This window comes from Eutrema salsugineum, unplaced genomic scaffold (genome assembly GCF_000478725.1).
Source record: "Eutrema salsugineum unplaced genomic scaffold, Eutsalg1_0 scaffold_2, whole genome shotgun sequence".
Taxonomy (NCBI): domain Eukaryota; kingdom Viridiplantae; phylum Streptophyta; class Magnoliopsida; order Brassicales; family Brassicaceae; genus Eutrema; species Eutrema salsugineum.
The window spans coordinates 13584618-13612514 of NW_006256829.1; the positions used below are offsets into that span (position 1 = coordinate 13584618).

The following is a 27897-nucleotide window of genomic DNA, read 5'->3' on the forward strand; positions in this document are numbered from 1 at the left end:
CGTTGACCGTGGCACGTGACCGTGTCAAACTCCGACCATTTGTGCTTTCTTTGCCGCGGCCTGGAGCTTTCCGTGTCTTTTAACCGTGGCAATCCCCGAACAATTGCTCCTTTTCCAACCTGTGCCACGGCCAAGTGTTCTCCCCGTGGCAAACTCATCGTGGCAAGCACCGAACCTCGGTCGTTCATCTTTTTCTTTGCCACGGCCAGGTCCTTTTACCCGTGTCTTCTGACCGTGTCAAACCCCGAACCCTTGTCTTTCCAAACCTGTTTTGCCACGGCCAGCTTCAGTTCCGTGTCATCTGGCCGTGTCAAAACCCGAACCCAGGTTCCTTCATCTTTGTATTGCCACGGCCTGCTGCGGTCCCGTGTTCCTTGACCGTGGCAAACTCCGAATGGTTGCTTCTTTTGCCACGGCCACACCTAGGACCGTGATTCCTCTCTCATGGCTTAGCTTAAAAGCTTGTCACGCCTTGTTATCCGACCGTGGCTGGTGACCATGCTCAAAACCGGGCATAAGCTCTTGCCCATTCCTTCATTCCTTTTCATCTTGCATTCACTTCCCAAGGGTTCAAACTCAAACCTGTAACCTGTAGACACTAAACAAACCCATCAAAACATCCTAAAACATAAAAAAGAAAGAAATCAAAAGATTAAAAGCATATTTACAAAAGATAAGCTTGGGGTGTCTCCCAAGAGCACTTTGTTTGAAGTCTCTAAGTTTGACTTTGGAAACCTGTTTAACAGGCTGGTGGTGGATCAAGAAGGGGAACTGATGTAGCTTCCTCCTTCCTTTGTGAAACCAGATAGTGCTTGATCCTTTGGCCATTTACCATAAACTCTTGACCATTCTTGCCTTCTAACACAACAACTCCATATGGCCTGACTTCAAGAACCTTAAAGGGACCAGACCATCTAGACTTAAGTTTTCCAGGAAACAACTTAAGCCTAGAGTTGAACAGCAACACCAGATCACCATCCTTGAACTCCCTTTTCAGAATCTTTTGATCATGCAGAGCCTTGGTTTTCTCCTTATAGATCTTTGAGCTCTCAAAAGCCCCAAGCCTTATCTCTTCAAGTTCATGGAGTTGAATGATCCTTTCTCTTGAGCTGTCTTGATATCAAAGTTCAGCAACTTCACAGCCCACAAAGCCTTGTACTCCAGCTCAACAGGAAGGTGGCAGCTCTTCCCATATAGCAGATTGAAAGGTGATGTCCCAATTGGGGTTTTAAAGGAAGTTCTATAAGCCCACAATGCATCATCTAACCTCTTGCTCCAATCTTTTCTGCTTGAGCTAACAGTCCTCTCAAGAATGGCCTTGATCTGTCTATTAGATACTTCAACCTGGCCACTAGTTTGAGGATGATAAGGAGTAGCTACCTTGTGTTTCACTCCATGCTTTCTCAGCAATCCCTCCAAGGTCTTGTTCACAAAATGAGATCCTCCATTAGAGATGACAACCCTGGGTACTCAAATCTTGGGAACATAATGCTCTTGAACAACTTCACTATTACCTTGGAATCATTGGTAGGGGAAGCAATAGCCTCAACCCACTTGGACACATAGTCCACAGCCATAAGAATATACTGATTCCCATATGATGAAATGAAGGGCCCCATAAATTCAATTCCCCAGCAATCAAAGATCTCAACCTCAAGTATTGGGTTTTGAGGCATCTCACTCCTCTTTGAAATGTTCTCATGCCTCTGACAAGCATCACATGATGAAACAACTAGCTGAGCATCTTTGAACATTGTGGGCCACCAAAACCCACTCTGAAGAACCTTGGCCACAGTCTTGAATGCTCCCATGTGACCTCCAAAAGCTGAACCATGACACTCTTGCAACACAGGTTGCATCTCCTCCTCAGCAAGACACCTTCTATACAGCTGATCTTTGTTCAGGACATACAAGTAGGGCTCATCCCAATGGTATCTTTAGACATCTCTGAAGAACTTCTTCCTGTGGTAAGCATCAAGTTCAGGTGGTTCCACTCCACAAGCAAGAAAGTTCACAATATCAGCAAACCAGGACATTCTCTTTTCTTGGATGCTGTCCACTTCTTCAAACTCCAAATAAGAGTGGAGCATCATCAATGATTCCTCAGAAAGACTGTCATTAAGAGGGACTTCAGAGTCTACTCTCAACCTAGAGAGATGGTCTGCATCTCCATTCTCTATACCCTTTTTATCTTGTACTTCCATATCAAACTCTTGAAGTAGAAGGACCCATCTCAATAGTCTTGGCTTAGCATCCTTCTTGGTCATCAGATACCTGAGGGCTGCATGATCAGTATATACTTTTGATCCCACCAGGTAGCTTCTGAATTTATCAAAGGCAAAGACTATTGCCAACATTTCCTTCTCAGTGGTAGCATACTTCTCTTGGGCAGAGTCAAGTGTTTTACTGGCATAGTAGATGCCATGAAGCTTCTTATCTTTCCTCTGGCTAAGTACAGCCCTAACTGCAAAATCAGATGCATCTGTCATGACCTCAAAAAGAAGAAACCAGTCTGGGGCTTGGACAATTGGTGCACTGACTAATGCATCCTTGATCATCTTGAAGGCCTCTTCACACTCAGCATCAAAGATGAAATCAACTTCTTTACACAAGAGCCTTGTCAAGGGCCTGGCTATTCTTGAGAAGTCTTTGATAAATCTTCTGTAAAACCCTGCATGCCCAAGGAAACTCCTTATCCCTTTGACTGAGGTGGGAGTTTGCAGATTCACCATCACTTCCACCTTTGCTCTGCTAACCTCTATGCCCTTCTCAGATATCTTATGCCCAAGTACAATTCCTTCCTGCACCACGAAGTGGCATTTCTCCCAATTCAACACCAAATTATGCTGCTCACATCTCTCCAAGACCTGTGACAAATTAGAGAGACAATCCGAGAAGGAGGAGCCATAAACATTGAAGTCATCCATGAACACCTCCACCTTCTCTTCAATAATGTCAGAGAATATATGCATCATGCAACGCTGAAATGTGGCAGGGGCATTACAGAGACCAAAAGGCATTCGCCTGTATGCAAATGTGCCATAAGGGCATGTGAATGTTGTTTTCTCTTGATCTCTTGGATCTATTGGGATTTGAAAGAATCCAGAGTACCCATCGAGAAAACAAAAGAAGGGGTGGTTTGCGAGCCTCTCTAACATCTGATCAATGAAAGGCAAAGGAAAATGATCCTTCCTAGAGGCTGCATTGAGCTTTCTATAGTTTATACACATTCTGTGTCCAGTTACAGTCCTAGTAGCTATCAGCTCATCCTTCTCGTTTTTAACCACTGTGATACCACCCTTCTTGGGCACAACATGAACAGGAGATACCCATCTTGAGTCAGAGATTGGGTAAATTATCCCTGCCTCAAGAAGCTTGAGTATCTCCTTCTTAACCACCTCTTTAAGGTTTGGGTTAAGACGTCGTTGATGCTCAATAGAGGACATAGATTGGTCATCTAGGTGTATCCTGTGGGTGCAAATGTCAGGATAGAGCCCTCTAATATCAGCCAAAGAATATCCTGTGGCTCTCCTGAACTTTCTTATCTCACTAAGCAATGCACTCTCTTGATGCTCTAATAAGCTATCATTGATGATTACTGGATATGTGGAGTTTAAGCCCAAGAATGCATACCTGAGCCCTGTTGGTAGAGGCTTGAGCTCAACAGGGGGTACATCAGCTTCATTACAATCCTTGTCCAAGCTGCATTGGCTCATTTCTGCTCCTTTGATAGCCAAGATCTCAGACCCACTTTGTTCCAGTTCCAGAAACCTTGTCTCAGGACCAACTTCTCTAGCATTGTCCAAATACAGCTTATACCCTTCACTTTCTTCTGCTAAGAGCCCATGGTCCCTTTGTTCTTGAGTTAGAGCAGCTTGAAGAGGATCCTCAGTGTTCAGTTCCTCAAGCAACTCATCAGCCAACTGATCCATTGTCTCCACATAAAAGCATTGATCTTCAATGGTGGGTTTCTTCATCATCTCATTCACATCAAACTTGAGCTTCTCAGACCCAAGTTGAAGCTCTATTATCCCACCTCTCACGTCAATAATAGCTCCTGCAGTGGCCAGGAATGGCCTGCCCAAGATAAGAGGATCAACTGGTTCCTCATCCATTTCCAGCACAACAAAACCAGTTGGAACCTCAAAACCACCTATCTTGACAGGTAGATCTTCCAACATACCAACAGGCAATCTAACTGATCTATCTGCAAGGATAAGAGAGATCCGTTCAGGTTTGAAGACTCTAAAGCCCAGCTTCTTTGCTATGGAGAATGGCATCAAGCTGACTAATGCTCCTAGATCACAAAGGATTTCAGAGAATAGAAGAGGTCCAATGGCACAAGGCAATGTGAAACTCCCTGGATCAGTTAACTTTCTTGGAATGGACTTTTTCTGAATGATAGAACTGCATTCATGACTTAGTACCACCATGCCTTGAAGTTCTTTAGTCTTGTTCAGAATGGCATCCTTCAAAAACTTACCCATCTTTGGCATCATTAGGAATGCATCAATGAGAGGCATAGTGAGTGGTGTCTCATTGAGTGCCTTCTCAAATACAGCTCTTGCCTTGTCCACAAGTTGTTTCTTAAATCTCCCTGGAAATGGGAGCTTGGGTTGGTATGGAGGTGGTGGCACATATACCTTTTCTGGTTCAGGTTCCTTTGTTACCTCTTTACCTTTTTCTTGCCTTGGTTTATCAGCAACTTGATCATCTTTTAAGGCTACCTCCCCCTCAGTTTGATCATTGTCCTCAATGATCACATTGTTGTTCTCAATACCAGGTAACTCCTTTCCAATCCTCAGTGTAATGGCCTTAGCATATTCCTTGGGTTGGGTTCAGGTTTTCCAGGTAGGTGACCTTGGTTCCTTGAGCTTGAGGCCTGGTTCTGCTTCAGTTCCTTGATTTCCTGTTGCATGGCTGCATTCTGGCTTGCAATTATCTGTTGACCTTGAAGTAGTTGTTGTAGAATACCAACCATATCTGACCCCATCTGTGGCTGATGCTGAACCGGTGGTGGCTGAAACTGTTGTTGAACCGGCGCCTGCTGTTGGAACTGTGGTGGACCAAACCCTGGTGGTGCCTTTTGCTGCTGTGAACTGAAACCAGTACCCTGAAATGGTTGCTGTTGCTGACCAAAACCCTGATTCTGAGCAAACTGATTTTTGGGTTGGAATGACCCTTGAAAGTTGTTCTTGGGAACAAAGTTGTTTGGAGCTTGAGAATTCGGATAGACCTGGTCTTGTGGGTTAGCTACATTGGGATTCCTGTAAGAGAGGTTCTGATTTGCATTGCCATACTGATATCTCTGGAACCTGTGATTCCCAATGTAGTTAAGCTCCTCCTGGGTTAGGTCTTCTTCACTTATGTTCTCAAAGATCTGAGAAGGTTCCTCATACTCTCCTACAAAGTGCATTGGCTTTTGAGTGGTGAATTTCAACTTGTCCAATTCACTTCTCAACTCCTTAACTTCTCTGCTGAGCCTCTGTTCTGAGCTTGAACCTTCATATCTATTTGATCTGTCATAGTCTTCTCCATAAGTGTCATTGCTCATTGCTAAGTTCTCCACTAGCTCTAAAGCAGCATGTATCTCCTTTTCCAGAAAGTTCCCATTGGAAGTAGTATCCAGTTGGTTTCTAATCTTGGGAAGAGCTCATCTATATAGTGTGCTGAGAAGGGAAGCCTCACTAAACCCATGGTGTGGGCATTGGTTGGTGTAGCTCCTGAATCTCTCATATGCTTCACCAAAACTCTCATTGTTGTGCTGAGTGAAGCTAGAGATTTGATTCCTTAGTTTAGCAGTTCTGGAGGTGGAGAAGAACTTAAATAGGAAGGCTTGCTTGCATTGCTCCCAGGTTTGAATGGAGCCTCTTCGAAGATTCTTCTCCCATTGGTGAGCTTTGTCACCAAGACTGAAGGGAAATAATCTTAGCTTGAAGCTGTCCTCAGAAACTCCTTTTATCTTTGTCAGGTCACACACTTTATCAAATTGATCCAAGTGTTCCAAGGGATCTTCCATTGCTAATCCATGGAACTTTGAGTTCTGGACCATATTTAACAAGGATGCCTTCACTTCAAAGCTGTTGTTTTGCACAGGTGGTGCCTGAATTCCAGCTCCATACTGATGAGCATTTGCCCTGTCATTCTTTCCAACATAGACCTGTGGCTGCTCATATCTCCTTTTCTGGTGTTGGAAGGGCTGATGTTGGTGGTGCACCTGTTGTCTTTGCTGTGCATTGGCCTGATGCCTCTGCTGATGAGCTGGAGCTTGTCCCTGGTGGACATAAGCTTGCTGTTGATGCACCTGTTCCTGATGAACATTACCCTGATGTAACCCTTGACCAACTCCATTACCAGCTCCATTACCCTGAGTCTGTTGCTCTTGAACCGATTGCTCTATGTCCACCACATGCTCTCTTTGGTCTTCCATATCAGTCTGATCAATCTGTCTGCCACGCCTGTCCCTTCTCCTCCTTGGTACCAAAAGATTAATGTTGTCATTGAGAGGGAAAGGTGGACCACAGCTTCTTGATCTGGACCTGGTGTTCATGCACCTGAAATCACAAACAGAACTTGAAAGAAATTAGAAAACACAAAAGAAAATGCTTGATCTCAAGAAATGACACAATCTCAATGCTATCACACTTTGGCAATCAACACCTTGCCACGCCCAACATGACACGGTCCAGATCAAGAACGTGGCAATCCAAGAAGTTCATCACCCAAACCCAGAAAAGAAGAGACACGGCCACTAGACATGGTGTAAATCAAGCCATGGCAACCTTGATCATGAAGAATCTGTCCAAGAACTTTGACACTATCAGTTTGCCACGGTCTGGCCAAGCATCATCTGACCGTGGCAAACCATACCACTATCCAACTGAGCCGGGTCAATACCCAGTTTGTCCTGGGCACACCCGGTCCATTAGCACTTAGTATATATAGCTTTTTGGAAAAAAATCCTAAACATCTCATCTTCTATCTTAGTTTCTCTCTAATTTTGTTTCCTTTTTAGTGTAAAAACGTTTTTGATTAAGAGATATCTGAAGGATTACATCATTCTAAGCTGTTTCTTATCAATTACTCATCTCATCTAAACTCCTAATCATGATTAACACCACTTCTTGCAAGGGAAATGGTGTGTTAATCATGATTAGTGAGTAGTCATCTTTTAGGCTTCTAGGTGTGTAGATTAGGGTGCTTAGATGATCGGTTTATGATGTTTAGGTTCTAGATTCTCATTTCCTTTCCTTAGTTAGCTGCTCTTAATGCTAGATCTTTTCACATCACTCTGATCTAGACCTTAGTCATTTCTCTACCCACAAGGTGTTTGATGAAATGTCTGAATGAGCTAAGCTAAGGGTTTATGCCTTTTACATCATGGGAATGATTTGTTAAATGCATGAATGACATATTAGAACTGTTTCTTAATGTTCACTGATTCATATTTCACAAATGATGATTTGGTTTGAAAGTGGATTAGTGTAGAGATTAATGCCTTCATGAGAAGATTAGTCTAGATTTGAGTTCTAAGTTAATTGGTTTTGAGATCATGTGATTGCTTATTGCTGCTTTCTAGTAGACTTGGTAAAAAGTGTTGGGTTTAGAGCGACAAAGATAGTGCTCCATGTAGATACTAGTCCTATGTGTACGTGGAGAGCCGCTCGGATAAGGAACTGACTCGGACCTTCAAATTCTCCATGAGTCTTAGCAAGGGAAACACAAGGTAATGGGACCCATCGAGCTCATATTCGAACAGAACCTAGTCCAGCTCCTCCCGGACTTGAAAGTCCTAAGCCTCAGATGCACTTCCATTAACCGAGATGCCCTCATAAAATCTTGGATGAACTGAAAACCCTCGAGGTTCTCAATATTTCTCATTCTTACCTCGTGGTCCAGAAGCTGAATAAGGATAAGAAGAAGCTCATTTTGAGGTTGACGATGTGATAATGGACAAGGTCTCGAAGCTGAGGCGGTTTTTGACTTGTATGAAGCACGAGACTTGTGTCATGTGTCAGAGGACAGAGAGAGACGAATTCGTCTATGAGGTTGTAACATCCCAAACCCAGCCCAATTAGAGGAGGCCCAGCAAATCCAGGCCCACTCCAGAAACCCTAATATAAATAGGGAATTAGGAGTTAATGAGCCTCATTTTGCCTCTAATTGCCCTAGCCCCCAAAGAAAAGAAAGTGTGAGAGAGAAGGAGAAGCTGCACGCCGCCGCCGCCGCCGCCAGAGAAGGGTGCCGCCGCCGCCACTTGCCGAGAGAAGAAGGAGCACTCGCCTGCCTCCACCTTCTCAGAAGCTGCTTGATTCTTTTGCCTCTTCTAGTTCTCCTTAATCTCAGATCTGCTTTTAGGCCAAGGTGAGGATTAGATCTAGGTCTTTCTTCTTATCCCTTTATCTTCTTCTGGTGTGTTGAGTCTAGATCTGGTGGGACAGGTCTGTCTTCTTGTGCATCTAGGCAGATCCATATATATATATATATATATATATAACTAATAAGATCTAGGATCTCATTAGAGGAAGAACCAGCATGATTGATTGATAACCCTGTTGATTGGTTAGTGATTGGTAGAAGTCCTAAAGGTCATAGTCTGTTTCCGGTATAGTGATGTGCCGAATGCAGGCTTGTTTGCTGGGTTATGTGCCGTCTGTGTGACCGTGGCAATAATCCATTCATCCGGTGGAGTGATGACCCACAGGGCTGTCCATGTGGCATGCCGGGATTGGACTGTCTGTGTGACAGGGTCTCTGTCTGTGTGACAGGGTGACTGTCCGTGTGACAGGGTGAGATGTCGACCTGTGTCTGAGTGATAAGGTGGTTTGGCCTATTGAGAGGCGGGATCGGAGACATCACTGCTTGTTAGTTGCTTGTGCACTTGTAGAGTGCTTGCTTGGTTTCATTAGATTTATTCTTAATATGTTGGTGGAAATAAATGAATAAGGCGGGAGCCTGGTTTGGTTCTCACTGAGTAATTCTCCCAAATTACTCACCCCTCTCTCTCTAAATTCCGATATGCAGGTGATTGTGATTGTGAGTGTGATTGTGATGATGTCTGGGAAGAACTAGACGAGTAATTCTAGTGTGGTGTGCCTTCAGAAATGGAGGAAGTTTTATTGTTTTTTATTAAGAATTATTTCACCTTTCTCTTTAAGACAATGTTTCTATTTATTTCGGATTTAATAAGTTATTTCATTTCTATTGTAAGACTTGGATTTGGGTTTGGATTTGAATAAAGAACAACTGGTTATTTGGGATTGGTTTGGTTTAGGTTAGTTAATATCCCGGTTTATTCTGATTTCCTTCGGAACCAGGAATCGGGGTGTTACAATTTGGTATCAGAGCATGGTTCGAACTAGGTGTTAAGAGAGCTAAGTCTAGAATAGTGGGAATGGGATTCGGATTTCAAAAAAAAAAAAGGGGGTTTACAAAGTTTTTAAAAGTTTTCAATTTTTCTAAGTTCAAAGATTTTCCAAATATTTTCAAAGAAAGAAAACCACCACCTAGACTAGTCTCTCTAGTTTTGTTGTTCTTTTCTTTTGCAGGAAGTTAGTCTTTACGGGACCAGGCTAACTTATCTGTCTCTATGTCTTGTCAGATGCCTCCGAGGGCAAAGAATGTGCGCACCAGATCCCAAGCTCGTCGTTCAGGTGGTGCTGATGAGGCCTCGGGCACATCAGGAAGTGTTGCCCCAGTGCCCCCAGCTCATGTGGATCAGCAGGGAGAGAACCTTGCGGGAGGTGTGCCTGTTCAAGTGCCTCCAGCAGCGGAAGCAGCTCATGCTGCAGTCCTGGAGGAGTTGCGCCGTTATCGAGAGATGTATGGCCACTTGAACCCTGGAGTGGGAGTGAATGCTCAGCAGGAGCAGCAGAATGTGCAGCCGCCAGTGTTTGAGCCGCCGCCTGTGGTAGTGCCGCCAGTGTTTGTTCAGCAGCAGTATGTGCCTCCACCGCCTCTTGCGCCTGTCAATGTGTTTGGACTGACCTATTATCAGGCCATGAAACATTTGAAGGATATGGGAATGGAAGCCTTTGGCGGGAGGTTGATAACACCGTATTTTGACCACTTTTATGGATCGTTTTAAAATACTTTTTCTATGTTTTTAATTGCTTTTAAGTACTTTTATTACGTTTTTATAGTATTTGTAGTTCCAAGACTCTTTTCAGGTAACTTAGGGAAAAGCTTAACAAAATGGATAGAAAACCAGATTTCAGCTCAGAGTCAAACCGTCAGAAGTTCACCCTTGATTGAAGGCCTTCTCACCGTCTTATCCAGCTCAAATTTGGAGACCTTAAAGATGGAAGTATCAGCTTTCCAGTGTACTTTACAGCTTGGCAATCCAACGGTTCAATCAAAAGATACGCGAAGAGCAAGATGTCCCGTAAACCAGCCGGCAAGCAATTCCACCCACGGTCAAACACTCATTCCCCGCGGTCAGGAGTATCCCGACCGCGGCAAACCATACATTCCCCGCGGTCACAGCACTCCCGACCGCGGCCATCAACCTCCGAGCCCAAAAAGCCCATTTCTGAAGCCCACATTTGGAGAAACCCTAAGTGACGTCCAGAGAGGTCTTGAGCACTATAAATACATGTCTTAGGAACCCTAAACAAAAGACACCATAGAGAACCGAATTATTACTTCATACTTTTATTGTTTTTGCTTTAGCTTTTAGGGAGAGAGAGATTTGTTCTCTTGAACCCTTGTTCTTTCTTTTTCAATTTCGGTTTCTACCCTACTTCTTAATATTATGTCTTTGATTTCGTTCATTATGTCTGAGTAGTTTTATTGTTGGGATTAATATGTTCGATGAGGATTCCATGAGCTTTTGAGCCGAATCTTAGAACTTTTTCTTCTGAATTCGTTTTTACTGCATGAGAGTAACGTCATGAACTACAATCTGATCCAGATGCTTGGTGACACGAAAGTGTTCATCAGGTATCAGATCTAGTTTGGGAGAGCAAAACAAACATAGGGGTGGAAACCTACCTATGGGCGATTTGTGAATTAAGACGAGTCTTAAACATAATGCATCTCTTCTCTTCCAGGGCCAGAGTGGAAACCTACTGGTCAAGGTTGAGAGAGATAGTTGTCTATGATCACGACAGTGGCGTATTCATACGTCCGTGACTTCAGTTCGAAAAGTTTAAGCTAAGATCTTACAAAATTTCCTCTCTAGCAATGTTTTGAATCGTTCGTACCCCTGAGAAAACTTCCCTGAAGCCCAACGCTTTCTTTTCCATTGATTTACACCAATTTTCTTTAAAGCTTTAGTTCAATATTGTCTTTCCTTTTTAGTTCATTTTCATTTAAGCATTAGAATATCCGTTTTTATCATTTTTAGTTATTTTCGTTAAGTTTAGTTATTACGTCATTTAATTTCCGTATTCTCTTTTAATATTTCGTTTTTACATTTTAAACACACTATCAAACCCCCACTAAACCGTTTTTGTTCTAGACTTCCTTACTTTAACTTATTTCAAAGGCTTTTTGCAGGAAAAGATCCTCCTTCCATGTGGATTCGATCCCTAAGTAATACAATCGATCAGCTGTGCACTTGCGGCTATTGATTTAAATTAGGGTAAAACTTGACAACCCTCGACACCACCACATCAAGTTCACATCAAGTTTTTGGCGCCGTTGTCGGGGAAGGCACGCGTTTTCTTTTCTGCAAAACCCCGAGAAAGGTTAGTAAATCGATTCTAGAACCCCCTTTTCTGCAACTTTCCATTTTTCGGTTATTTTGTTTCCATTTCAGAAGATATGGATCCTATAAATCAAAATAAACAAAATGAGGAAGGTTTCTATAACACTCCTCAAGCCACCAGACGCAGAGAGAAGCATCTACGCGATCTCTACGAAGAAATTCAACCCGAAGACTACAGAACGTTCCAGAAGGAGCCCTACGCACCTCAAATGGCAAACCCTAGATACTCTATGTATCGCCTACCTCACCAAGTTCTCCAGCAAGATGAGAACGTCCAGCTCAGCAACAGACTGAGTCAGCTCTAAGGCGTGATCAGACAGTTCATAGAAGCTCAAGCAACCGCTACAACTGCTCTAAACGAAAGGATTGATGGGATATCGAAACTTTTCAATGAAAAAATCGATAACCTAGCCTCACAAGTCAATTCAATAGAAGAACGTGCAACCAAGGATGCAGCTATGATTGCTAACAGGTTCAACAACATGGAGGAAGAGCAAGCAAAGCACAACTATGAGCTTCGCAACACCAAAAACAAAGTCATGGACCTGGATTTCAAGCTTGATGACGTGGACAAATCCCTAAACGAAGCTAAGAACGAGTCTTATGACTTTACAGTCAAAGTTTCAGAGAAGGTGTACAAAGTCATCGACAAAACCGAAGAGCTTGACTCAACCATGGACAAAGTAGTCTATGCTCTTGATGAAGTTGAAGAAAAGGTTGAGGAGATCATGCAAGGACTTGGAAAGCAGATTCCAGCAACCAAAACTAAAGACTCAAGTCCAGAGAGGAAGTACATCAAGCCAGAAGACCCAGGAGACCACCCAGGAGGCAAAGGAGGAAGCAACAGCAGCAGAGCAGCTCGGAGACAAACTCCCGCGGTCGCGTTGGCTCCGACCGCGGCCAACAGGCGCTCCCCCGCGGTCGTGATGGGTCTGCCCGCGGCCCATGGTCGCTTCCCCGCGGTCGCGTCACCTGCAGTCAAGGCCAACCATAAAAACGTTCCAAAACAGCCCCGTTCAGCTCATACAAGCATCTGTACGTCTGGTACACATCCTGGGATAACTAAACCACTTCAACAACAACTGGTTTGCTCCATAAGCACCCAAAGATCTGAAGAAGAGGACAAGTCATGGCCTTGCAACATGGCTTTGTCTTGTGAAGATGAGTATGAAGAGCAATACTCTGAAGATGAGGAGTATGGATTGTTTGTAGAAGATCCAAACGCAGGATATTCCTCAGAAGATGGTCAGGAGAAATTCAATAGATCACCAACAACATCAGTAGAGAGAAGCTAATGGAGTTCAACAAGGTAGTCAGGTCATTCCCTGCTCATTTAAGCTTTGATGAAATCTGGAAACTTGATCGTTTGCAAGTCTTTTTCAGGTACTGCAAGTAGTCTAAAGAGGATATTCATAGATACTTTATGAGAGCTCGATACATGACAACACCAGAAGCAGCTGTCTATGCGATTCACCTCAAAAATCCGGAAGACTGCAGCCACTACACCAACAAAATCAGCAAGGAAAAGCTCGACGAATTTAATGATGTGGTTCGAAATTTACCTGAAGGAATCACGTTTGCCAAAGCTTGCAAGGACTTCATGATAGTCCACTACTTCTGTGAGAGCAAAGAATCAATCACTGAGATAGAAGACTTGTTCAATCATGCCAGAAGAGGTAAACCTGTTCGAACACTTCAAAAAATAGAAGGTATAGGTCAGTTTCTTATCTCTTGTTCTATTAGAGGAGAAATGTTTAAAAACGTGCTATGTGATTCAGGAGCTTGTCTTAACATGATGTCCAAGGCAATTGCTTTGAGACTTGGTCTTAGACACCTGCGCAGGACTAGAGCAAAGATTAGTCTAGCTGATGATTCAAATGCAACACCTCAAGGAATAACTCATGAAATTCCTTTGAGAATAGGAGATTGCATAGTGCTTGTCGACTTCTACATTGTCGAGACAAGAGACGCAACATATCCAGTGATTCTCGGATGGTCTTTTCTAGCAACTTCTGGAGCTATAATGGACTGGCCAAACCGGAGGATTTCATTTGCTAATATCGACAAAGATGTCTTCACAGAAGCTGTCCCATACAACAGCAAAGCAGAAAAACGTTCTGCAGCAGAAGAGTTTGAAGAAGAACTTTGGAGTGACGAAGAACCTGCTAAGCAAAGCAGGGAGATGTCGAAAAAGACTTGTCTCAGGACAAGGTCTTCTTCATTGGAATAAGTCACGTCCAACACCAAAAGTCGAGCTAAACGACTTAAAACAGAAGCGCTTAATGGGAGGCAACCCATTTAGGTATTGTTTTCTTTAGGATTTTTCTTTTTTTTTCTTTTGATCTTTTTCTTTTTCTTAGTTTCAGGTGTTTCTTATAAAACAAAAAAGCCAAAAAAATCAAAAAATCCCGAAAAGACCAAAAAGAAGGATGGTACCTGACTGCTCGGCCCAGCAGGAACCAATGAGAAGCAGGAAGAGGCCGCAAAATAAGCCCCCGCGGTCGCAAGTGTTCGGACCGCGGGAAACACATGTTCGACTGCGGTCGCGTAGTCCTGACCGCGGCCAAGCACTTGGTTGCCGCGGTCGTATGACCCCTGACCGCGGCACTTGGTCGTTGACATCAAACCCGACCCCAAACCACCCCTTTCACCTCATTTCACCTCACCAATCACCCTCCACCTCATTCATCACCTTCCACCACCTTCATCACCACCTAATCACCTTCCCAAACCTCTTCGAATGAATCCGGTTCATCTCCACCAGCATCCCGGATCCAGGTAAGTTCTTTTTGTCCTTACCAATTCGATTATTTATGCATTTTTCTCATCCAGTCTCGACTTGTTTCACACTGAGGACAGTGTGATTTAAGTCTGGGGGAGGATTTCATCCCTTTCTAACCACTTTTCTTTCATGAGTCTTGCATTATCTACAGTTTTTGCATTTTCCTTAAAGTTTTTCAAAATCGGTTTTCAAAACAAAATACGTTTTAAAGGGAATGGTGAACATGAATCAATGATAGTTGACTGTGTGCTTTAGACTGTTCCTAGTGACATGCTCATTCATGATTTAGGACTAGACTAGGCGGTAGCTAAGCACATTTGAAACGAAGTACCCCTGAGGAATTTGAATGATTTCGATTTAGATGAAGGGATACACTAGCTCTGTTTTATTTGGACTTAATTTGGACTTAATTTTCTCATTGAAGCATTAGACCAGGGAAACGAATCATACATTCAGGACTCTTTTATCCTTTTACCACTCTCTGTTGATCCTGAATGGCTAGTTCATCTTTAGCTAGTTCCCCACCTTAACCAATCCTCTTTCAAACCACATGCACTCTTGTTTTCTATTGTCTTATATGCAGATAAGTGCAAAAACGTTAGAGAGAAAGAGGAACGACGCAGTTTTCAGTCACCAAGGACAGAGACCAGCGATTTGCCGGAAGAGTTCCCGGAAGGATTCAACACAAGAGGAAGCTCAGTTTGCCTTAGAAAAATCTCAAATTTTGGTACAATCTCGTCCTCTAGTCTCTCTCTTTAAAAGGCAATTCCTTTTCAAAAAAAAAAAAAACCGAAAATAAGAAAAGAAAGGAAATAAAAGCCTTAGAGAGTCTAGAGAGGTCGAATTTTAAGTCCCAAGGCAACTGGAGTTTGATTTTATGGAGTTTTTGAGATTGTTTTCTGATTCCCGGAAAGAATCTAAGTCTGGGGGAACAGCTGTTTACAACAAAGGATGAAGGATTATGCAACAACATTTGGCAAGAAGAAGTAACTGAAAACTGTGGTCATCAACAGGTCCTTATCTCTCTTGCGGTTTTGCATATTATTTTCCATCCTCCAGATCTTCAGGTAACCCGAAACACTTTAACTCTACCACTTAAATATCCCTTTAATGCCAAACGCCGTCTACCCTGGATGATGTCTTTAATGAGAACTCACTATTGAACTTAATGAATGTAGAGAGCTAGTTGACTGAAATCAAGAATTATATTGTTTAAGTTTTGCATGACGGAAAAAGTGGACTAGTATCTCTTGTGCATTGGTGAGAATTTTCTAGACTAAGTTGTGGATTGATGCACTATATATCTTTGGTCCTAGTTTAGGAGTTCATGTCTATGAGATTTGTGCATTCCCTATTTTTGTTTTCACTTAACCAGTTTAGGCTTTTGCTTTGTTTGAGGACAAACAAAGGTTTAAGTCTGGGGAATTGATAACACCGTATTTTGACCATTTTTATGGATCGTTTTGAAATACTTTTTCTATGTTTTTAATTGCTTTTAAGTACTTTTATTACGTTTTTCTAGTATTTATAGTTCCAAGACTCTTTTCAGGTAACTTAGGGAAAAACTTAACAAAATGGATAGATAAGCAAATTTCAGCTCAGAGTCAAACCGTCAGAAGTTCACCCTTGATTGAAGGTCTTCTCACCGTCTGATCCAGCTCAAATTTGGAGACCTTAAAGATGGAAGTATCAGCTTTCCAGTGCACTTTACAGCTTGGCAATCTAACAGTTCAATCAAAAGATACGCGAAGAGCAAGATGTCCCGTAAACCAACCGGAAAGCACTTCCATCCGCGGCCAAACACTCATTCCCCGCGGTCAGGAGCATCCCGACCGCGGCAAACCATACATTCCCCGCGGTCACAGCACTCCCGACCGCGGCCATCAACCTCCGAGCCCAAAAAGCCCATTTCTGAAGCCCACATTTGGAGAAACCCTAAGTGACGTCCAGAGAGGTCTTGAGCACTATAAATACATGTCTTAGGAACCCTAAACAAAAGACACCATAGAGAACCGAATTATTACTTCATACTTTTATTGTTTTTGCTTTAGCTTTTAGGGAGAGAGAGATTTGTTCTCTTGAACCCTTGTTCTTTCTTTTTCAATTTCGGTTTCTATCCTACTTCTTAATATTATGTCTTTGATTTCGTTCATTATGCCTGAGTAGTTTTATTGTTGGGATTAAGGGATTTATATGTTCGATGAGGATTCCATGAGCTTTTGAGCCGAATCTTAGAACTTTTTCTTCTGAATTCGTTTTTACTGCATGAGAGTAGCGTCATGAACTATAATCTGATCCAGATGCTTGGTGACACGAAAGTGTTCATCAGGTATCAGATCTAGTTTGGGAGAGCAAAACAAACATAGGAGTGGAAACCTACCTATGGGCGATTTGTGAATTAGGACGAGTCTTAAACATAATGCATCTCTTCTCTTCCAGGGCCAGAGTGGAAACCTACTGGTCAGGGTTGAGAGAGATAGTTGTCTATGATCACGACAGTGGCGTATTCATACGTCCGTGACTCCAGTTCAAAAAGTTTAAGCTAAGATCTTACAAAATTTCCTCTCTAGCAATGTTTTGAATCGTTCGTACCCCTGAGAAAACTTCCCTGAAGCCCAACGCTTTCTTTTCCATTGATTTACACCGATTTTCTTTAAAGCTTTAGTTCAATATTGTCTTTCCTTTTTAGTTCATTTTTATTTAAGCATTAGAATATCCGTTTTTATCATTTTTAGTTATTTTCGTTAAGTTTAGTTATTACGTCATTTAATTTCCGTATTCTCTTTTAATATTTTGTTTTTACATTTTAAACACAATACCAAACCCCCCCACTAAACCGTTTTTGTTCTAGACTTCCTTACTTTAACTTATTTCAAAGGCTTTTTGCAGGAAAAGATCCTCCTTCCATGTGGATTCGATCCCTAAGTACTACAATCGATCAGTTGTGCACTTGCGGCTATTGATTTAAATTAGAGTAAAACTTGACAACCCTCGACACCACCACATCAAGTTCACATCAGAGGTCTGACCCAGTGTCTGCGGATAACTGGAGGAAGAGGTTGGAGAGGAATTTTGAAGCAATGAGATGTCCGGAGGGATACCGGAAGGATCTAGCTGTTCAGTACCTGAAGGAAGAGGCGCTGATATGGTGGGATGGTGTGGTCGAAGCGACTCAAGGTCGTTATGAGCTGACCTACCGGGAATTTAAGGAAGCCTTTGCTAAGGAGTATTTCCCACCTGAAGATTTGGATCAGATGGAGAGTGCTTTTGAGGACATGCGTCAGGCGCACCGTACTGTGAGAGAGTACAAGGAGGAGTTCGATCGGTTGAGGAGGTTCTCCAGGAAGCAGTTCACGCAGGCAGATTTGGTTCGTCAGTTCATGAAGGGCTTGAAGTTGGAGCTGAGGAGCAGGTGTTCTCTTAGGAGATATGACACCTTGGTGGAGCTTGTGGAGACAGCTGCCATCCAAGAGACCTCGCTTGAGGAGCTAAGGAGAGTCAGGCAGGGCTCGTCCCGTCCAAACCGTGCTCAGGAAGGGCCGAAAAGGACTTGGGACACTATGGCAGCTCCAGGGGTTGGACTGCCTATGTGCCAGAGGTGTGGAAGGAGGCACCCAAGAAGGTGTGGCGCCCACAAATGTTTTGGCTGTGGTAGTGTTGGCCACCATGAGAAGGATTGCGCAGTCGCAGGGACTAACCGGTGCTACTATTGTGGGAAGAGTGGCCATCAGAGGAGGGATCGTCCGGGGAATGCGAATCCTCAGCAAGGAGTGGGAGCATTGCCAGGACCACCAGCTAAGAGGCAAGCTGTGGAATCTCGTGTTTTCACCATCGGAGATCCCGAAGGAGCAGCACCGATCGCTGTTTAGTAATGTTTTGTGATATTCTATATTTTTGCTTGTGAATAGGAATGTAGAATGGAAATGCATGACTAGATATAAGTAATCATGTAGGATCGGTCTCAGTAGGGGGCGCGATGGCATATACACTGTTCGACACAGGTGCCACACATAGTTTTGTGAGCCCGAGGTTGACCCAGTGTTGGACCTTCTCCGGAAAGTTCACCCCCAGGTTGAAAGCAGTGGAAACTGCTGGAAGTAAGCAGGTGGAGACCATTGGAATCCATAAATAAGTGTTTATCTTGTTGGAAGGAGCAGATTTTCCTTGGACTCTAGTGGAAATGAAGTTGGGCCACTATGATGTTATCCTTGGAATGGACTGGCTGAAGCATTATGAAGTTGTCCTGAATTGCCGGAAGTCGAGGGCCTATATTCCGCATCGAGGAGGTCGGGTTGTCTTTCAAGGAGTAAAGACCGACACAGGAGTGCCAGTCATTTCGATGATTCATGCCGAGAATCTTATAGAGGAAGGATGTGAAGCCTTCTTGGCAACAGTCTCTATGGTAGGAGAGGGAGCACCTAAGAGCCTTGAGGAGATACTAGTGGTAAATGAATACGCGGACGTATTCCAACCATTGACTGGACCTCCGCCAAGAAGAGGAGTTGACTTCACTATCGAATTAGAACCAGGAACAGCCCCTGTTTCGAAGGTTCCATATCGATTGGCACCAGCAGAGATGGCTGAGCTAAAGAAGCAGTTAGAGGACTTGACGGATAAAGGATTTATTCGGCCAAGCAGCTCGCCATGGGGAGCGCCCGTGCTATTTGTAAAGAAGAAAGATGGAAGCTTTCGACTTTGCATTGATTATAGAGGGCTGAATAAGGTGACCATCAAGAATAAGTATCCCTTGCCAAGGATTGATGAGTTGTTGGACCAGTTAGAAGGAGCTTCATGGTTCTCTAAGATTGATTTGGCGTCAGGCTATCACCAGATTCGGATAGCAGAGGAGGCCATTAGTAAGACAGCATTCCGAACTCGATATGGTCATTATGAGTTTGTGGTAATGTTGTTTGGATTGACTAATGCGCCTGCAGTTTTCATGAAGTTGATGAATGACCTTTTTCGGGAGCACTTGGATAAGTGTGTGATTGTCTTTACTGATGATATCCTGGTCTATTCAAGGTCGGAGAGGGAGCATGAATGGCATTTGGGAATGATTCTGCAGAAGTTAAGGGATCAGCAGCTTTTTGCGAAGTTAAGCAAGTGTAGCTTCTGGCAGAGGAAGATGGGCTTCCTTGGGCATATTGTCTCAGAAGAGGGAGTAGCAGTGGATCCTGGAAAGATCTCTGCAGTGACAGAGTGGCCTGTACCTAAAAGTGTTACTGAGGTCCGTAGCTTTCTGGGTCTGGCTGGATATTATCGCAAGTTTGTGCCTAATTTCTCCCGTATTGCCAAACCTCTCACCAGCTTGACGGAGAAGAATGTTAAGTTTGAGTGGACGGATAAGAGATCTCAGAGTTTTGAGGAGTTGAAGCAGAAACTCACAGAGACTCCGATATTGGTACTTCCAAGGTCAGGAATACCATATGATGTATACACCGATGCCTCTGGATCCGGGCTAGGATGTGTGCTGATGCAGGAGAAGAAGGTCGTAGCCTATGCATCTAGACAGCTTCGGAAGCATGAAGTGAATTATCCGACTCATGATTTAGAGTTAGCAGCAGTAGTCTTTGCTCTGAAGATTTGGCGTGCTTACTTGTATGGGGAAAAGGTGCACATATATACTGATCATCAGAGTTTAAAGCATGTGTTCACTCAGGATGATTTGAACCTGAGGCAGAGGAGGTGGATAGAATTATTGGCTGATTATGATTTGGAAATTTCCTACAATCCGGGAAAAGCCAACCAGGTGGCAGATGCCTTGAGTAGAAGGAGAAATGCGGTTTCTGAGGCTAAGGAAACGCAGGAGCTGATAGCGACTTTGGCGAATTTGAGTTTGTGTGTCGCTGAAGTAGAGGATGATGCCGCAGGTTTGGAAGCATTGGATAATGCTGACCTGTTAATGAGGATTCGTCAGGAGCAAGTGCATGATTTGTCCCTTAAGGAGATTTTTGAAAAGCAAGTGGTTGGGTACCACAAAGCAGACAATGGGACTTACATGTATAGGAATTGAGTCTGTGTTCCCATGAATGATGAGCTAAGGAGGGAAGTGTTAAGTCAGGCTCATCAGTCGAAGTTTTCTATACATCCAGGGAACACCAAGATGTATCGGGATCTGAAACGCTACTACCATTGGTCTGGTATGAAGCGTAATATTTCTGCTTGGATATCTCAGTGTGCTACGTGTCAGCAAGTGAAAGCAGAGCAGATGGCACCAAGTGGACTTCTCCAGAACTTACCATTACCAGAATGGAAATGGGATATGGTAACTATGGATTTTGTGACGGGGTTGCCCAGGACACTAAGTAAGAAGAATGCGATTTGGGTAATCGTAGACCGTCTTACTAAGTCAGCTCACTTTTTGCCAATTAAAAATACGGATGGAGCGGAGCAGTTGGCGCAGAAGTATATTGATGTTATTGTGAGGTTGCATGGAGTCCCAGTGAGCATAGTGTCGGATCGGGATCCAAAGTTTACAGCTAGTTTCTGGCAAGCTTTCCAGAAAGTATTGGGAACAAAGGTTCATCTCAGCACAGCATACCACCCTCAGACAGATGGCCAATCGGAGAGGACGATTAGGACCCTGGAGGATCTGTTGAGAGCGTGTGTCTTAGATTGGGAAGGAAGTTGGGAGAAGCATTTGCCTTTGGCGGAATTTGCTTATAATAACAGTTATCATAGTAGCATTGGGATGGCACCATATGAGGCTCTATATGGTCGGCCTTGTCGCACACCTCTGTGCTGGACCGAAGTAGAAGAAATGAGAGTGCTAGAGCCAGAACTTCTTGAGGAGGCGTCTAAGCAAGTGGAAATGCTTAAGACAAGGTTGAAAGAAGCTCATGATCGCCAGAAGAGCTATGCAGATCAGCGAAGGCAGGAGTTGTCTTTTGAAGTTGGTGATTTGGTGTATCTGAAGTTGAGGACTTTCAGAGGGAATGATAAGCATCGGCTGACGAAGAAGCTTAAGCCTAGTTACATGGGACTGTACCCTATCCTGGAGAGGATTGGAGAAGTGGCTTATCGCTTAGAGTTGCCCAAAGAATTAGCTGAGTTCCATGATGTGTTTCATATTTCTCTTCTGAGGAAAGTTGTGAGGGAGCCAGAGCTCATTTTGCCCCAGCCGCCAGCAGATGTAAGGAAGGACTTCTCAGCAGCATATCAGCCTGTGGCAGTGTTGGAATTTCAGGAAAAGGGGTTGAATGGCAAGAGGAAGCCAGCGGTTAAGGTGTGTTGGGAAAGGGATGGAATCCGCGAGGAAACCTGGGAAGTAGAGCAGGAAATGCGGAAGGAATTCCCGGAACTCTTTAAGGACAAAGGAGAAACCTGAGGAGTCGGAGAGAATTCGGGGACGAATTCTATGGAAGCAGGGGAGAGTTGTAACATCCCAAACCCTGCCCAATTAGAGGAGGCCCAGCAAATCCAGGCCCACTCCAGAAACCCTAATATAAATAGGGAATTAGGAGATAATGAGCCTCATTTTGCCTCTAATTGCCCTAGCCCCCAAAGAAAAGAAAGTGTGAGAGAGAAGGAGAAGCTGCACGCCGCCGCCGCCGAGGAGGGAAGCCACCGCCGCCGCCGGAGAAGGGTGCCGCCGCCGCCGCTTGCCGCTTGCCGAGAGAAGAAGGAGCATTCGCCTGCCTCCACCTTCTCAGAATCTGCTTGATTCTTTTGCCTCTTCTAGTTCTCCTTAATCTCAGATATGCTTTTAGGCCAAGGTGAGGATTAGATCTAGGTCTTTCTTCTTATCCTTTTATCTTCTTCTGGTGTGTTGAGTCTAGATCTGGTGGGCCAGGTCTGTCTTCTTGTGCATCTAGGCAGATCCATATATATATATATATATATATATAACTAATAAGATCTAGGATCTCATTAGAGGAAGAACCAGCATGATTGATTGATAACCCTGTTGATTGGTTAGTGATTGGTAGAAGTCCTAAAGGTCATAGTCTGTTTCCGGTATAGTGATGTGCCGAATGCAGGCTTGTTTGCTGGGTTATGTGTCGTCTGTGTGACTGTGGCAATAATCCATTCATCCGGTGGAGTGATGACCCACGGGGCTGTCCATGTGGCATGCCGGGATTGAACTGTCTGTGTGACAGGGTCTCTGTCTGTGTGACAGGGTGACTGTCTGTGTGACAGGGTGACTGTCTGTGAGACAGGGTGAGATGTCGACCTGTGTCCGAGTGACAAGGTGGTTTGGCCTATTGAGAGGCGGGATCGGAGACATCACTGTTTGTTAGTTGCTTGTGCACTTGTAGAGTGCTTGCTTGGTTTCATTAGATTTATTCTTAATATGTTGGTGGAAATAAATGAATAAGGCGGAAGCCTGGTTTGGTTCTCACTGAGTAATTCTCCCAAATTACTCACCCCTCTCTCTCTAAATTCTGATATGCAGGTGATTGTGATTGTGAGTGTGATTGTGATGATGTTTGGGAAGAACTAGATGAGTAATTCTAGTGTGGTGTGCCTTCAGAAATGGAGGAAGTTTTATTGTTTTTTTTTAAGAACTATTTCACCTTTCTCTTTAAGACAATGTTTCTATTTATTTCGGATTTAATAAGTTATTTCATTTCTATTGTAAGACTTGGATTTGGGTTTAGATTTGAATAAAGAACAATTGGTTATTTGGGATTGGTTTAGTTTAGGTTAGTTAATATCCCGATTTATTCTGGTTTCTTTCGAAACCAGGAATCGGGGTGTTACAGAGGTGGTATAAGTATGAGGAAGGGCTATGGAAAGCAGACGAAATAAACTCCCTTCATCTCTAAATTGTACTCTTTTGTATGTTGTTTCGCAAATATTTGCATGTTCCTTGATATGGAAGGTACCTTCCTTTTAGGTCTTCAACTTTTTTTCTTTTTTTTGTACTTTTATGATTTCTGGTCTGGTGTGTTCTCTTCGTTGTTATATAGATAAACAAATAAACATCCGTTGTTTCAACCAATTTTTTTTTTTTGTTAAATGATATAATTCTACTATTATATAATTTACCTATCCAATTTGCCGATCTGTTCAAAATGATTTTTGTCCCAAAAAAAATCCACCAACCCTCCTTTCATTTTAAAAATCATCCTCGTTTTCATCCATAATCATAGTAATTAATAATATTCTATATGTATAAAAGTTATAGCCAAATATTGATATTCTTAATGGAATAGTATATATATATATATATAGATGGTTAAAATTTTGCACAAAAATGTGCGGGTATCTATCTAGTTTAAAATAAAACTAAAAAGAAATTATTTTTCTTTTACAAAAAAGAAAAAGAAAATGTTATTCAATTGTTTTAATTACATAAGGAAATCGAACGTGCTGAATCTGATGATCCAAAATGAAAACATATAAAATTTGACTAGAAACTAAATGATAATGTTGATAAGATAATTAAAATTGTTTTTACAATGCATGCATTGTAAGAGAATGCATGTATTAAGAGAATGCATTTTTACAATGCATGCATTAAAATTGTTTTTACAATGCATGCATTGTAATTAAAATTTCTATTTGGTAAGAGAATCAGACTGAAAGAGGTAGGTGAAATCATATCAGACCAGTGCCCTTCTTTCATTTGTATACAAAAAGGTAACGTTCTTTAATCTTACAAGAGTCGCCGCCATCATTTCTCCAAGGTTCTTCACTTATCCCTCCTCGTCGTTTCAGGGTATGGCTTTATACTCTTTTGATACCTTACTTGTGAGATTGCAAGATCTATGCATGTGTAGTTATTATAAGGTTTCTGTTAGCAATACTGTGGGTATTTGTTTCTTACGAGAATCCTGTGCTGTTTTTTTTTTTAAAACGATTTATATAGCACGAAGTCTTTGCATTTCTTAATATAAGATTCGTCACATTTTTAGGTTTTTATGAGTCAAGTACAGTCTTAGATTCTGATTCGTTTTGCAGTTAGATATTAATATTATTACTGGGGATGCTTAATTGTTTTCATGATTTTCCTTTCCATGCCTTGCCGTTGTTGGTTTGAAGTTTGCATGAAATCTAGCTATATAAATAAAGGAATCATTTCAAGATGATTTTGTTGATTTTCAGTCCATTCATATTGAAATTTACTTTCACGGAACACGGCATAAGTACATGTAAATATTCTTAATACTGAAATCTGCTTATCATTCAATTGTAGGTATCGAAGTTCATCTTGATAATTAATATTTTGATTTCCATATAGATCCCTTCCTTAGTCGAAAAAAAAACCTAAAAAGAGATGTCTTTCTTAATTACTCCGGATAATTTTCTTCTGCTTGTTTTAAGGGCCGTGAAGATGTTATAACAATTCTCTACAAGAATCTCTGTCTCTCCTCTTGAAAGCGTTCTCAATGGCTAAAGACCGTAAAAATGTGTTTAGAGGATGGGAAAATCTGGACACTGACATACTAGTGAGGATTTTTAAGAAGTACTTTAGCCTCGATGAGTTGACTTCTGGAGTAGCTCATGTCTGTAGAGGATGGCGTGTGGCTTGCTGCGATCCCATTCTGTGGAACACGCTCGATTTATCACACATGAGATCTAAGTTCGTCAAAATCTCATGTAAGCCATGTTTGTACGTGGTTGGCCACTCTGATAAGAAACTGACTTGGATCTTGAAACTCTCCATGAGTCTTAGCAAGAGAAACACAAAGACCTTGATTTTCCATTACGACTTGTTGCCGAATGATGACATGATTACTTACACCACAAGAAGGTATATTCTCTCTTTTTTCCGTCTTATATTGAACAGAAAATTATTATACATTTTCAATAGCATGAAACTAAAGTTGCAGATTTGGAAATGCAGTATCACCTCTATACATTAATAGTACTAGATATATAGATCAATAAATTTCTTCGGTCTTGAATTATGTTTTTGACCTAATTAATATCTCTATCTCTATAAATAAATTAAATATTGCCAAAAATCAGAAATTTATAGTATCTTGTGCCAAAAATCACCGTTTAACCGAGCAATGAATTTTCTTTACTCAATTGTTGCAGGTGTCCAAACTTGAGACGCTTGGTGCTACCATCTTGGAACAGAATAGAAGAGAGGGGTATATGCGATGCAATAAGTTTCTGTAAGAAACTAGAGTCACTAACAATTCCAAGCATGCCTAACCCGCATTTTGTCTTCTCGGCGATCCGAGAGAACTGCAAGAAATTTAGAGAGCTCAAGGTAATGGGTCCCATCGATCTTTTCTTCATCCAGAACCTCGTCTGCCTCCTCCCGAAGCTGAAAGTCCTCAGCCTCAGATGCACCTCCATACACATAGATGCGCTCACAAAGATCTTGGATAAAATGAAAAGACTCGAAGTTCTCAATGTTTCTCATTCTTACATTGAGGTAAGTGATACGGAGGTTCCATGGAGCACGATAATAGAGAAGGCCTCCAAGTTGAAGCAGTTTGTGGCTTGTAAGGATCCCAAGACTTGCGTCAAGTGTCAGTGGATGGAGAAAGATGAAAAAGTCATGAGGTGGAATATGTATGATGAAGGGCTATGGAAAGAAGACGAAGTAAGCTCTCTTCATCTCTGAAATTGTACTCTCTCTCTCTTTTTTAACTTATTTTTTGTCTTTTGGGAACACTTTTTTTTTGTCAATTTGTTTTTTGGGAACTATTTACATGTTTCTTGCTATGGAAGGTACTTTTCTTTTTGGAGTTTTTTTTGTGTCGTCTTTTGTTTTATAGTCTGGCGTGGGTGGCTGTATTGTGTGTGTATTCTTGTCGGCAGGCAAATACAAGTATTTGTCTTTGTACCGAAATTGCTTCTCTTAATACATTGAAGCCCTAACCAGATTTAGGAACATGAATAAAATTTTCTATATATGGTTTTGTTGTTGTCACTGTATTTTGGTTAACCAAGCTGGCGTGATCTAGGAAGTTTCTCATGGCGTTTAAGGGTCAGATCGACGATGTTTATCATATAATATTCACTATTAAATCCAAATTATCATCAAATTTGAATCCAGTATCGAGATTATGGATTGGTTAATTAGTTAGTTAATCATATGTTGAATGTCAGTGATATTATATAGGTGGGCTAATGAATCTGCTTTTTGCTAAATTTCCCTATAGAGCTCAATTCTTACTGACAATTATTGTACTAGCAATAAAAAATGATTACTGTAGTCGTTATAGTTTGTGCGAGACTCTATACGTGCTCGCGTATGGATATTAGCGATCTAATATGATGATAATATATATAAATATTTGATACTCCTAGATCATCTTTCTGGTCTAACTTTGGTGTTCGCTTTTTTCTAAGTTGTCAAAGTAATTTGCGGAAGTGATTTATTCATCAGCCTAAAGACACGTATATATACAAGTACATTAGTCAACCTTAAGTTAGAAACTAGCAATGTGGGACAAATTACTCTAATAATTCTAATAACTAACTATACAAGGCCCAATAAGCTTAATATCTCCTAATATCTCTTAATACCTCCCCTCAAGTTGGAGCATGGAGATCTCGAATGCCCAACTTGCACAAAAATCCTTTGAACGGACGTTCTCCAAGTGCTTTAGTGAAGATATCCGCCAACTGTTGAGTAGTAGAAACATGTTGGGTCTGAACAATTCCAGCCTGTATATCGTCTCGAATGAAATGACAATCAATTTCCACATGCTTCGTTCTCTCATGAAACACAGGATTAGCTGCAATATGAAGCGCAGACTGGCTGTCACAATATAAATCCATTGGACCAGAATGTGCAATACACATCGTTAACAACACACTCTAACCACTTCAACTCCTTCAATGCCAAAATTATAGCTCGATACTCTGCTTCAGTTGAAGAGCATGATACCACATCTTGCTTCTTTGACTTCCATAACACAGGAGAATTTCCCAATTGTATCAACCATCCACTCAAAGATCTCCTCGTGATTGGACATCCAGCCCAATCTGAATCACACCAAGCTGTAAGATGAAAATTACAATCAGATTTCAACAAAATTCCCATTCCCGGGCACCCTTTCAAATAACGAACAACTCTCAATGCAGCCATCCAATGATCTTCTCTTGGCTCATTCATAAATTGAGATAAAATGTGAACTGAGTAGGCAAGATCTGGTCTAGTCGCAGCCAAGTAAATCAATCTTCCAACCAGTCTCCGATACTTCTCTGGATCAGTCAAAATCTTTGTCGTCGACCTTCCCAACTGATGATTTTTCTCCATCGGAAACTCTACAGGCCTACCACCAAGCAAACCGACATCAGCAATAATATCCAGAGCATACTTTCTCTGTGATAAGTATACACCCTCTGCATTTCTTGCAACTTCCAATCCAAGAAAATATTTCAATTTTCTCAAATCCTTCATATGAAAGCAATTGCTTAAATATGTTTTAAACTTTTGTATCACCTCAGGAGAGCTTCCTGTCACCACAAGATCATCCACATACACTAGAAT

The 27897-nt window shown here is 42.2% G+C and overlaps 1 protein-coding gene and 1 non-coding gene across 2 annotated transcripts; both read left to right on the forward strand.

The window, feature by feature from the left end:
• Positions 1–5690: 5690 nt before the first annotated feature.
• Positions 5691–5797, forward strand: LOC112087032. The gene has a single exon (XR_002899879.1). It is a non-coding gene; the product is annotated as a small nucleolar RNA R71 (small nucleolar RNA).
• Positions 5798–9589: 3792 nt separating this feature from the next.
• Positions 9590–26019, forward strand: LOC18016717 (F-box/LRR-repeat protein At3g48880). Its single transcript, XM_006401895.2, has 4 exons — positions 9590–9967; positions 13628–13643; positions 24858–25191; positions 25482–26019. Exons 1-4 carry the CDS (start codon positions 9590–9592, stop codon positions 26017–26019), a joined length of 1266 nt encoding a protein of 421 aa, XP_006401958.2.
• Positions 26020–27897: the final 1878 nt, after the last annotated feature.